Here is a 12889-nt window from a genome sequence, read left to right as displayed (position 1 = left end):
AGCAAATAATCAGTTTTTATCGTGAAACACACTGAATGGTTGCAAAGCAAATTTTGCAAACTTGCGAACGACCCATTACAATTCGTCGTTATCCGAGAATTATTGAAATTCGGCACATTAGATCGCTGATTACTTTCTAATTTTTTAAGATATTCAGATATAATTTTATTATGAGTTGAGGAATCTAGCTGGGATTTAGATTATGAATGTTATAAATTGCTATTTTTCACGTATGCGCAGTGAAACATCAATTACTTTAAATGTCCATATTTTATCAAATTTTTACCATTCTAATTTCGAATTTTAATATTATGCTTTTCTCATATGCTGTCAAGTTTTCTGGAAGTTTGGTAAGCTTTGATGGAGAACTTAGCGTGTTATAAGCGAAAAACCTTCAAATAGAATTCGTTGTTTTTCAAGAAATGCTTATATCTTCGTGAATATTAGTGATACTTTCTCGAACGTACGAAATTAACAGCTCATTCTCAGCTATTTACAATGAATGATGAACAAAAACCATTTTGTTTTCCTCAACTTGTTACTGATCCCCGAAACGCAAGGGGGATATAACTTTTCTGGTAAAATAACGTCTGGAGCATACCTTTTATGTGACAAAAGTTACAAAGCAATTAATCTCTTATTTTTTGAGAAATCCTTAAAAATGTTAGCTTTGAAATTGTCCCAATACTTTTGGTCGCATAGTGAAGGTACACGTCTAAGCGGATGATTTTTAAACAATTGCATGTGCGTATAGTTCTTTATATCATTTTTGTTAGTCTGTCTTCGATTGGGGAATGCTTATGTACATGGACTAACACATCTCATTCATTAAAGTCATTTGGAGATTCTTTCTTTTGCATTGTTCGAAAGAAAAATCGATCATGAAAATGAGAAAAAAATTAGAAGTAACGTCTCTGAGAACAAGCATGATAAGCACATATTTTCTTCAGATGAACTTCTTGAATTCGGAACAGTATTTTTACGCTTTACATTAAAATGACTTATTGTTAAGCTTAAAATAAATGTTCGTATGAACTTTACCAAAATTTTTAATTTTGATATTTTACCTTGTTATTATAATCTGCATGTAGTGATTGGGACCCCAGCGAAGCAAACTTCCTCTTCCGCGTAATCCCGTTCTTCCCATTGGATTCCTGTAACAGATAATACATACATCTGTTATAGATTCCCTTGACAGTCGATCAACAGAAAACCTTCAGTATCATTGAGAATCGTTTTAAAAATTTAAGTTCTAAAATATAAGAAAATGTTTCAGTTTTCTTTTGCTTACTTTGGAACTCCTTCGCTATCCAACTTGTACACCAGGTTGGAACCATCATTACTCGTTATCCAAGATAATCTGTCCAATCCAATGCCTGCTGGATTGACCGTGACACTATTCCAAGAATATACCGGAAGAGCCTCCTGTGGGCATTGTTTTTCCTGAAGTCTAAAAATTAGCTCATATTTATTACCAACCATTTTTTTTCCTCGTTCAGAGTACAAAACTATAGTAACAATATAATGTAGAAAAAACAGATTCATATTTATAAATCTAGTATAAATAATGATAATAAGAAGAAGAATAAGAAAGTTTGCGTTTTACTCGCTATGTAAATGGTGAGCAATGAGTAACCTTGAGGTTTTCCTGATAAGTGTTGTAGTTCAAGTTCACGTAATTTCAAATTTTTAATAGAAGCAATAACCTTATTTCCATAGTTTGGAGTGTATTCTGAAAAGTATAGGATAGACCGGAGCATGTTTACACGGATTTTTTTCAATGAATTTTCCAATTTTTAGGTTTTAACTTAGGAAATTTTAGACAGGAAATTTTAAACATTACGGTTTTATGAAACAGTTAATGGAGTCAAAATTGCAATGGAGTTGTTGCTCAGCTTGTGGTTTTAACTGTTGAAAAAATTATTTTTGAGTCCAAGTCGGTTGCGTAAACTTGCCCCGGACACAGGGCACGTTTACGCATATTTATTCTGACACCTAACGTGTTTTGTTAGTGTTTTGTACATAATGTCTTTTTATCGCTAAAATAAAATGAATTTATTACAGACTGAATAGTGTATAAAGTTGAAGCTGAAGGGGCATGAAGACAGCACTATATGCTTGAAAGCTATAAGATACAAATGGGTAACTTACTTAAAAATTAAATGGTAATTTTCAAAAGCCGGCAAATACTAAAAATGTTTGAGACAGTTTGGAGCGAAAAAAGTGTCAGGGGCACGTTTAAGTAAGACACAGTAAGAACGATCGTATAAGTGCTCTGACGTTTAACGCGTAAACTTGCCCTGTCGCCATGTTTGGACTTATTTTTAACGAACAAATAAATTTAATAACATTTTAGTTCATACAAATACAATTCTCAAAAAAGGATAAAATTCTGCTAATTTTTACATATTTGTTTTTCTTAACTAAGTATTAATTATTCACAATAAGCTTCAAAATGTTCAACACAAAATTTACTCGACTTGATAGAAAACAGATTATTCTTTCTGCATGCTGGACCGAAGCTCGACTAATGCTCAAAAATTTGTGAGAATGTTTGCCAGGGATTAGCATCAATCGGTTATGACAGTTGGCTCTCCAGTTATAATTCGTTTTGAAACAAGAGTACTGAATGAACGTGCCCCGGTCTACCCGACTACCTCATAAACAGTCTTTATACATTACGCGTAACTGTAAAATCGTTTTTATTCACACCAGCTTGCAAATATCCAGAAAATGTGCTTAAAACAATGTAGATAGCTAATTCTGATTTTAGGCGCACCTGTTCGTGGCAAAACTGGGATGCTTTTCTGCTTGAGTACTTGTGATTAACAAAAGTTTTTCATCTGACAGCGAGTATAAATCTTAACAAACCTATCCTATCGTACCCCTGAGGACGTCATCGTTTCCGGTACTGCTCTCATATCTTTTACAACTCGTCTCTCATTCCAATGTTCGCCTCGACTGTGTTTTAGTCGGGTTGAACCTGTCTTCGTTTTTAATTGCACTGATGATGGCACTTGTATTTTAGAGTGCCGAAACAGCTGTTTGCTGGTTTTTTAACCTTTTTTCATTCTGAATTTGTACTTTATATACGTTGTCATATTTTATTCACTATGCAGTACAAAGTTTTCGACTACTTTTTATGTAATAGTTGAATTATTTATTGTAAAACAATGACACAGAAAGTTTACTTCATATCTAAAAGCTGCAAGCTTATCCGAGAACCTAACTATCATCGCAACCAGTCAGATCAATATCATCAACGGAAAAGAGCGGAGAGTTGACCAGAACAAGCTTTCAATTTCTTTTTCGAAATCAACAAAGGCTGTAGAGTCAGTGAGGGCGGGAGGGGGAGGGATATTTTTAATAATTGCAGGCAGGTTTTGCTTATCTGAAATGTTTCTCTCTTCCCTCCCTGTCTACCCCCGCTAAAGTTAAGGCAATACTATTTCTGGGAAATCGTTTAAACACCAGCGTGTAGGACTGCTTGACCTTGACCTGTAGATGTCCTGTACCTTTTTCTCCCAATACAAAGACCGGAGTAAAAGAGCGATCAAGAGGAAATTTCGGAGACCCCGGTTTGACCAAGAATGATAGTCTCGGATGCTTCTTGATACCATAAAATGCCGAAAAAAGAAATATGCTGAATAAGAAGTTGGCGGGCCGCACAATATATGTTGGCGGGCCGCCAGTTGGACAGCCCTGGCCTATAATGTGGGTCTGATAAGTTGAGTCATGACTTGACAATATTTACTTTTTGGAGTAATAGAAAAGGGTAATTGGCGCTGTGTTTGGCTGGGTCAAAATATTCCAACTCAAATCCACGCCAATAACACGTCCCTTTGTATTGAACTCCCTAAAAAGAGGTAAATATTGTCAAGGTCGCAGCTCAGCTAATCATAGCCACACTGCAGTTGCAGTTAGTAAGTATAAAAGAACTTACAATAACAAGTCTTCATCTACAAAGGACTGTAGAGCAACAGGAAAATCTTGTCGTGGTAGAGTATATGCCACTGGGTCGTAAGAAATCCACATTACTTCCCATGGAACATACTTATCTGGAACTGGGAATCTTTGTACTCGAGTTCCTGGATATGGCGAACGACGTGATAATACGTTCATAACTGGTGGCAAAGCACGATTATTTGTGTCAGGAACGTTGTCCCAAGCTGTCACTGTAAAGCACACAGAGAAAAAAAATAATATGCTTAAAATTGTTCTTTATTATTAGAGAATTATACTTATATTTTACCACGCTAGAAATCTTTTCAATATCTTTAAATACATAATTTTTGGGAGCAAGTTTTGTGTACTCTGAACTATGAAATAGTATAACTACTGTGCTCTTTTTTCTAAAAAAAAATTTAAATTGCTGGTTGCAGTGTCATAATCTTCCGTAATTGTTATAGTTATCTTTACTAATAATAAAGATGAAAGTATCTCTGTCCGGATATGTCTGGATGTCTGTGACGCGCATAGCGCCTAGACCGTTCGGCCGATTTTCATGAAATTTGGCAAAAAGTTAGTTTGTAGCATGGGGGGGGGTGCACCTCGAAGCGATTTTTCGAAAAGTCAATTTTGTTCTTTTTCTATTTCAAGTTCAGAATATTTTCCGGAGCAAAATTATCAAAGATGGTCAAGTAAATTACGAAATTATCAAGACATAGAACCGTAACATGAGAGAGCGAATGAACATAGCCAATTGGCGAGAAATTCATCATCCATTATTTGCAAATATACAGGCGAACCAAATGACCTTTTAATTTTCTACTACGGGCAAAGCCGTGCCGTTACCACTAGTGAATAATAAATCTCTCTTATAATATAATAAACAACAACAAAAAATAAATAAATAAAATAAAAATAGTTCAATTGTTAATGGTATTCAATCTAAAGAGAAATGCACTAAACTAAATGCGAACTTTTTTAAACTAACATTTTAACTTGTTTTTTAGGATAAGTTGAACGATATTATCAAGCTATTTGGCCTAAAATTATTGTGCATCAGATAAATCTGCATCGGCTTAATAACCAGTGCCGAGTCCAGGAAGGAGAAGGCCGGGGCTCTTGCCCCGGGTGGCAACTTGTGCGGGGTGGCAAATTCACCCTATTTCTGTGGGGGTTTTTGGTTGAAAGTCAATATAAAAATTTGAATGAATATTGGTAGAGGAGGCAGTTTTTTTTTCAAGATTTGCTGGGTTTCGGAAAAAATGTAGATTCGGCACTATAATTAAGCAGCTACTTTATAGCGATTAGCTTAATATTCATTTGCTGAACGTGCATGAAAAAGATACTTTGGACAAACTCGGTGCGATATTTTAAGATATTTTTGCGATAAAGAAGATACTTACACCCAGCATCTCGATTTGTCAAATGCCGAATGTTCTCCAAATGAACGTGCGAATAGTTCATCAAGCGTTCGAGTTCTCTAACGGAACTTTTTAAACCTTGCATCATTTGCTTGTGGTAAACAAAATCTTCAATCAAACTTCGAGTCCTAGGAAAATAATATGATTAGATGACACAATATCGCCAGATTTAAATTTTAAAGTCGAAATAATCTTTCATACTGACATGTCCATTTGCTTCTCTATGACGTCTTTCTCCATTTCTTTGGTCTGCTGAACGGCATCATATTCGTGAGCCAGTTGGTTCCAATAAGTGTAGTCTTTTGCTGTAACCTGATGCATATCGGACTGAAATTTCATTTTATCCTGAAAAATCAATCCATGAAATAAATTCATTAGAAAAATATTCTTAAAGGTACTCTCACATTTACTTTTTTGCACTAAAATTGCTATTAATTAATCTAATTCTGACAGCTTATCAGATATACTGCTTTGGTAGTTATTGGTATAGCCAATGAACAACATCAGACTATGACAGGATACACTTTTCTCCACCCTCACTTCACCTTTTAGTGTGAAACCTTATTTTGCATAGGTGAAACTATAGATTCATAAACTTCAATTGTTCACCAATTCCCACGCTCTTTAGCGTATTGACGTCCAGAGACAATAATAATTTTCATGTCGTTGTCCAACTTCTCCAGTCCTCTATCCAGGGACTCCCAAACTTTTCTAATTCTCGGCATCCTTTGAAGAATGGGGTTGTTTCCGAAATTTTAAAAGTATTTCTTTCTGAAAGAGCATGCATGGGATATGACCATTTTTTAAATAATTTATTTTAAGTTTAATATTTTTAAAAAATTACTTAAATCGCTGCGCTTTTATTGTTTATGTTTCTGCCTGATGACATCACAAATGATGAATTGCCATTCAGTGTTGCCATTCACAGACCAAAATATTTCATTCGCTTCTTTATTCTCGTGTATTGGCAATGATATGGTTGAGAGCAAGCGTGGTCAATTTTAATTCGTTTGTTGTTTGTCATAACGTAGAACCATGGTAGAAAGATGCGCCAAAATGCATCATTTGTGACGTCATCAAGACTACGTCTTGTTTGAAAAATTGGACATTTAAAAAAATTAATTAAAAAACAACTGTTGGGAAAATAAAAATATTTTCTGGGTCTATGTCTTTTTTTTTTTTTTTTTTGCTTATTCTACCAATTTCAGTGACTAAAAGTAGTACTTTTGACTAAAGGAAACAATCCCATTAGGACTTTCTGACGGCATCCCTCGTCTCACCGCACGGCACCCAATTTAGCAACTCCTGCTCTATATAGCAGTTGCGCCAAATAAAAATACTTATATCACCACTCCAACTGTAACATTTACTACGACCAGTAAGAATTTGTTTTCTGGTCTTTGTTTAAATGTTGGTATCACTTTGTTACTGCTTGTCTCAACGATCACCAAAAACTGATAAAATCAGGTGAGACAAAGCTTATGAAATGTGCTTCAAATTTTAAAGTGTCGTTAAATGGAGAGATGTTAGGCTTAAAGACATAGTGCTGTGGAATAGTTTTTTTTCGAAGTGTTTTCTTTAAAATAAAATGCTATTCACTTTCGGGCTCATTTTAGATCATTATTATGAAGACCAAACAGTATCACAAGTAAATCGAGCATAACGAGGCTCGGCCTACCATTTTGAAAATTTAGCAGAAATCAACTACGTAAAAGAAAATTAGAATCAGTTTTTCCGAGTGAAATCTATCAGTTGGGAATTACTTCATTCTGATGTGTAAAATTATTGTTGATGAAAGTGAAGTCTTTGACCCAATTAAATCGCATACTTGATGTAACTTTTATCGGCATTTACATGGACATCCGAAATATCAAATTCTTATCTTATTATACCTCAACATTGACAAATAGCGGTGGAGAAACAAAAGATAACCAAACCACCTATAAGTTATTAACCTCAGCAATTTCTAATTTAATTGAAAGCTCCAATTATGTTGTACTGTATATTTATTCCTTTCGTTACTTAATTTCAATTTGTGCAAATATTTAATAATTTAAGTTTTTACTCGATATGTAAAATTCATTTTTAAACTCTTCTAAACATTTCGCCTAACCTCACCTTTTGGAGTAGAATGCTAAAATAATAATAATAATAATAACAAAATGGATTTAAATTTAAAGGAAATAATTTTGCAGAAAATTACAGATTACTCCTGATGTGTATTTCCAAGTTCAAAGAATCCCGTTTTTTCAATGCAAAATAGTGAGCTTTGGAATGTAAAGATATCCGATAAAAGCTTAGGTCTAAAAGCTCAGTTTTGCATTGAAAAAGGGGTTCTTTGAAACTCCGAAACACGTGTCTGCAGTAATCTGTAATTTTGTGTTACAAAACTTATTTCCTTTTACTTCTCAGTACAGAAGTATGTATTTATTTCTTATGATTTGTATTTGTAGCTTTTCATTAAATAATGAATCAATTTTGGCAATTATGACTAGAAATGTTAAAAATATTACTGAAATATAAAAAAAATCAATTGTTTCAAGCTTGTTGGCTGAACAATGCTTGCTTTTACAAGATCCTACCCGAAATGTTCTTATTAGTTTTGGTCATGAAGTTAATTTCTTAACGAGAGATGAATAAAAGCATCTTACTTCTCGGAAAAATATGCAGCAAAAGCACCAGTGCAGAAATTGTATGCCGATAATGATATAGCTCACAATGTTCAAAGGAGCCGGTAGCCGCAAACGGTTAGAAAAATCAACAACCAGATGATATCGTTGAAATTTCCAAATGGCGTCGCTTTCAGCTGACAATTTAGATGCTGTCGCACTAAAAGAAAAGATAAAACTTGTGACGTAATTCGTAATACTTTATGCAGTTAAACTAAACATATGTCTGTAATGACATACCTGAAAAGTGCGTATAGAAGGGTGAGAAGAATCAACTTCAGTAACACGAAATACTGAATATTAAAAATGTATGCCCACCAGCCAACATTTGGACACTTAACGTCATCGTCTGTAAAATCAGAGAATCGATTACGCACATGAAAATTAGCTCGCAGATAGATCTACAATTTTAGAAGTTTAAAATTAAGTTGTTGTTGTAGTTGTCATGTGCCAGCTAAGCTGGCAATTTGGGATGTGCTGCTTCACTTTTCCAACTGGACCGTAATTTGGTGGGAAGTCCGACTTCCACAGTTCACACAGGCCACAAGAACCCGTTTATAGTTTAGGCAGCCATTCACATCACAACAACACATTCCCAGAAAGAAGGAAAAGGACAGGAGAGAGAAAGTATATCCATAGCCGAGCCGGGATTCGAACCCGGGACCCCTCCGACCACAAGACAGGGCGGGCTTGAAGCTTTTAATTACAAATTGGCAAAGATTAAAGGTTTTGCATGATGTGCGAACTGTTACTTAAATATAACGTCATCAATCAGCTCTGCCGTGGGTGGGTTAAAGGCGATAACTGCACATTTTAATTTTTTTTTCTTCATTTTTGACATTTATTAAACGCTAGCTTTATTGTACAAGCATGTTTATTTGGTTTCCACTGAAAGAAAGAGAGAGAAAAACCTTTTATTCCAACATTTCCCTATTATGTTGTATATGTTCCCTATTATGTTGTATTATGTGTTATATATGTGTTATACATATGTTATACATCCCATTATTATTTCCCTTTTATCCAACATTTTCCCTCCTATGTGCAGTTATAAAACAAAGATGTATTTAAAGAGTAAGTTTCAATTTTCAAATAATCTCGTGAAATAACCGCAAAAAATTGGTATAAGATTAAAATAATGGTAGTTATTAATATGATTACCTTTGGGGAAGGGGCAATGAGGAAAATGGTTTTCTCCTCATTCCACTGCCCCCTTTCTTCCTTTTAAAGCCATTGTGATATCAATACGAATGTATAAATAATTAAATTTTTTAAGCATGTGATATAATGAATAATTATTGAGATACTTTAAAAGTTTGCTTCTATTTTTTGAATGAGATTTTCACATTAGAAATTAATGGTAAAGAAAGCAACAATTTTCGATTTTGAAACCTCTTCCCTCCCCCACCCCCACCCCAGGATTTTTTTCTGGCTTCGCTACTACCTCTGTGGAATGCAATTTGAACGTCTCATGTTAAATACGTCATAATTATTTCATAAATTTAAGCATACGTTTATCCACAAGACAAAGATCCTTGTCTTCGGGCACTTAAAAAATATTATCCTTATTAGAATTTCAAGGGTAAAATTAATAACTGTTAAATTAGATCAAATCTACTTACATGCACCTGACAAGCAAAATGTTTCATTCCCTTGTTTTAAACTTGTTTTCTGACAGTTGAAATTTCCTGAAAAATCAAGAAATTGTGTTCTTAAAATTCGTATACTCCTTTTTTAAAGCAACACAGCAAATTACATAGCAAACTTTGTTTTACAAGATCAGATCCATAGTTCGATAAGAACATTGAAATTGGGAATCGCTACAACGGCGTAGCTAAAATATACTGCGCCCCAATACGGCTCATAGTTTGCGTCCTTTTTTAAGTTCTTTTTTTAATAGTTTTGAATTTGTTTATTTATCATGTAAACCTTTTATTGATGGAATGCAATTAAAATTTAATGAATGCGTGCTCATAGACAAGCAATGATTTCTGCGCAAAATTTTTAAGTATGTCTACCTGGTCTGACAAGTCTAACAAAACGAAGTTTTTCTCACTTTTTCGGAAGTAGATGTTTTTAACGGCTGCAGCCGTGAAATCGCAGTTTTACTTTTTTCAAAGTTCTTGTGCGAAATTTTCATTGTTTGCTTTTCCTCCCACAGTACATTTTCGATTTCATAAACATAACATTACACTAACCAGCAAACTTAAACTTTTCGTTTGTTGCTTGAAGTACTAAAATGTTCTTAAAAATGTCGATAAGCTGAAACCGAATTTTCAAAACAATTACAACAATTACAATACTTTAAGTAAGTAATAAATATGTTGAATGAAAACCAACGTGATAAATCATGTATGTTCTTTTAATATCAAGCATCTTAGAAGTTCAAAGAATCCCTTTTTAAATGGGAAAAAACGTCAACCACCCTTTAAAAATCTCCGCTTATATAAATCCGAAAATCTTCATCATAAGAGGTCCAACAGCATAAATGAACACCTTTAAAAGAAGGACATTGTGATCCCCAAAAATCCTAATCCTTAAACCATTTATCCTAAAAAACACAAAAGATAAATATTATAAAATTTTCGTTCAATATTAAAATTAAAACTACGCTTTGTACCAAAAATAACCTAGTTTAACTATATAACTTCATTTCCACACTGAAGAAGAAGATATTTCTTGTAGTTCGGAAAAATATGCATTCTGCATTTGGGACAAATTTGATCCCTACCGATCGTCTACTGTTGACAGAAATGAGATCATTTGTAAAAAAAAATAAATAAAAATATTTTCTTTAGCAACAAAACAATTTTAGATTTCCAGGTGCGACCGTTTTTAGCGATATTCGATGTCTAGACAATTTTCTTTCACTATTTATAAGACCAGACAAAAAAAATAAAAATAATATTTACTGCCAAAATATTTGGCTAAACTTTGGATGTCGCCAAAGCCCTTTATGATTTAAAGTAATAGAGATGAATAGGTATGTGTGTGTGTGTAAAACTTTTGCCGCATAATTAATGGTTTTTCTTGATATAAAATGTAGTAGAAATCAAAAGAATTAAAATAAATATTAACAAAAAATTATTTAGAATTTTTTTCTCTATGTATGTATATATACAATAGGGACTAATAAGTGAGAATTTTTACTTCCTAGGTCATCAATTGGAGTCATGAAGAGCGAAAACCACGCCTTGTGAAATGTTCTTCTGAAAAGCTCAATATTAAAAGGATAATCTGGATACATGACGGCATGGATCACGATTCCACCACTGATGATGACGAGGATGGTCATGCGCATGAAATTGATGAAATCGACGAGAACCTGTTCAGAGAAAATACCAAGTCTTTAATATAATTAAGGCTCGATGATTTAAGTCATCAATCGGAGGTATGAATCTGTTTCAATTATTAAATTAAAAATGTTTCCCTATAAACTGATAGTCAGAAATTTCAAGTTGAACCCTTTCAAATGGATTCGGTGCCTTGGAGCCTAGGAATGAAGGAATATAGCCGCTTTATATATGAGATATCAAAATGTTGAAATAACTCTTTTAAAAAGTTTTCTGTTCGCTTCGCACTACTTTGTTTCATTCTTTCTCTAAAGCTCTAGATTAGCGATCTCCAGTCGCCAACAGGCTTTGATTTCAGCGGAATCCAAATAAGAAAACTTAAACAATAAAGCTAACGTACAACAGATAGCAAAATTGCAAAAAATGAAAATTTTGCAGTTACTCCTCTTTACCTGGCTCCCACGGCAGTAATTTGTTGAATATTTTCCCTTTAAATTGCCCCTAATATCTTCAGAGTATGCTCTAGATAAGAAAATCAATTTCAACAATCTATAGTAACACGCAACGTCACCAATGCTAACTATGCGAGCTACTAATTTAGCTAATGTATGAATTATGTAAACACGATGTCACTCATTCATACAAACTGTAGGTTAAGCATATTTTTTTTTAACTGCTCATAGCACAATTTAAAAATTGCTCAAGAGTGTAGTAATATTTTTTTAAAAAGTTGTAATTGAAATTATTGTCGTTGATGTTCAAAATCTGTTACTTTCTCAGAAAAGCATCGCTTACTTTTGCGAATTCTTATATCGCTAGACACTTTCTCGCTCGGCCAGAAACTCGTGCTCAAAGCTCCAGAAGTTTTCGCCAGTTTGCCGAAAAGTCACTGGCGAAAATTTCACCGGCGATGATATAAGAGTTATTTTTCAATTTTCTCCAAGGCAGAGAGAAAACAACTCATCAGCGAAGTAAAGTTATAACGGGGGAAAAATCGTAAGAGGAAATGTGTTGCATTCTTACCGATATTGTCCGCATGAAACGATTATTTTCGAAATCTTAACGATTGCACCATTAAATATACCTCCTTTAAGTATGAAATAAAATACTATTTAAAATTATATTACTATACAATATAATTTATTCACTTTCGTGATAAATATACACAATAAAGAAAGCATATTTAAAATAAATATTTTAATATGTGTTCCATTCATGCCTACCGGTTGCTATGGATGAACCATCGAATTTCCATCGACGGACCGCATTCTTAAATAAAAAAAATCAATGCGTAACTTACAAGTATTTATAACAGGTGATCAATAAACACAAAAAATAAAAATAAGTTATAGAAAAATAGATTTGTTTTCTAAAATGTTTTATTTTCGTATAAGAGAAACATAAAAAAACCGCAGCACTCACACAACACACAGCTGTTGTTATCACACCTCGGTCACCACTTGAAAATTTCACAACCTTTGCAACACTGTTCTAAGCTAATATCTTTTCAACCTCTTTTGAACTGTTGAGAATTTTGTTAAAAATTATCGTTCGACGC

At 33.7% G+C, this 12889-nt stretch overlaps 1 protein-coding gene across 1 annotated transcript in view; it reads right to left on the bottom strand.

Annotated features, from left to right (window-relative positions):
- LOC129233976 (protein ced-11-like) overlaps positions 1 to 12889 on the bottom strand; it is a 39748-nt gene that overhangs the window by 13428 nt on the left and 13431 nt on the right. Inside the window, exons 4-12 of the mRNA XM_054867886.1 lie at positions 11189 to 11363; positions 9661 to 9726; positions 8279 to 8387; positions 8021 to 8198; positions 5575 to 5714; positions 5352 to 5497; positions 3944 to 4124; positions 1292 to 1450; positions 1068 to 1154 (exon numbers count right to left, since the gene is read on the bottom strand). Of these exons, the coding sequence (XP_054723861.1) occupies positions 1068 to 1154; positions 1292 to 1450; positions 3944 to 4124; positions 5352 to 5497; positions 5575 to 5714; positions 8021 to 8198; positions 8279 to 8387; positions 9661 to 9726; positions 11189 to 11363 (1241 nt within the window). The remainder of the gene's footprint in view (positions 1 to 1067; positions 1155 to 1291; positions 1451 to 3943; positions 4125 to 5351; positions 5498 to 5574; positions 5715 to 8020; positions 8199 to 8278; positions 8388 to 9660; positions 9727 to 11188; positions 11364 to 12889) is intronic.

Source organism: Uloborus diversus, unplaced genomic scaffold (genome assembly GCF_026930045.1).
Source record: "Uloborus diversus isolate 005 unplaced genomic scaffold, Udiv.v.3.1 scaffold_853, whole genome shotgun sequence".
Lineage (NCBI taxonomy): Eukaryota > Metazoa > Arthropoda > Arachnida > Araneae > Uloboridae > Uloborus > Uloborus diversus.
The sequence above is the reverse complement of the archived record's forward strand: the minus strand, read 5'-3'. Positions and strand labels throughout refer to the sequence as shown.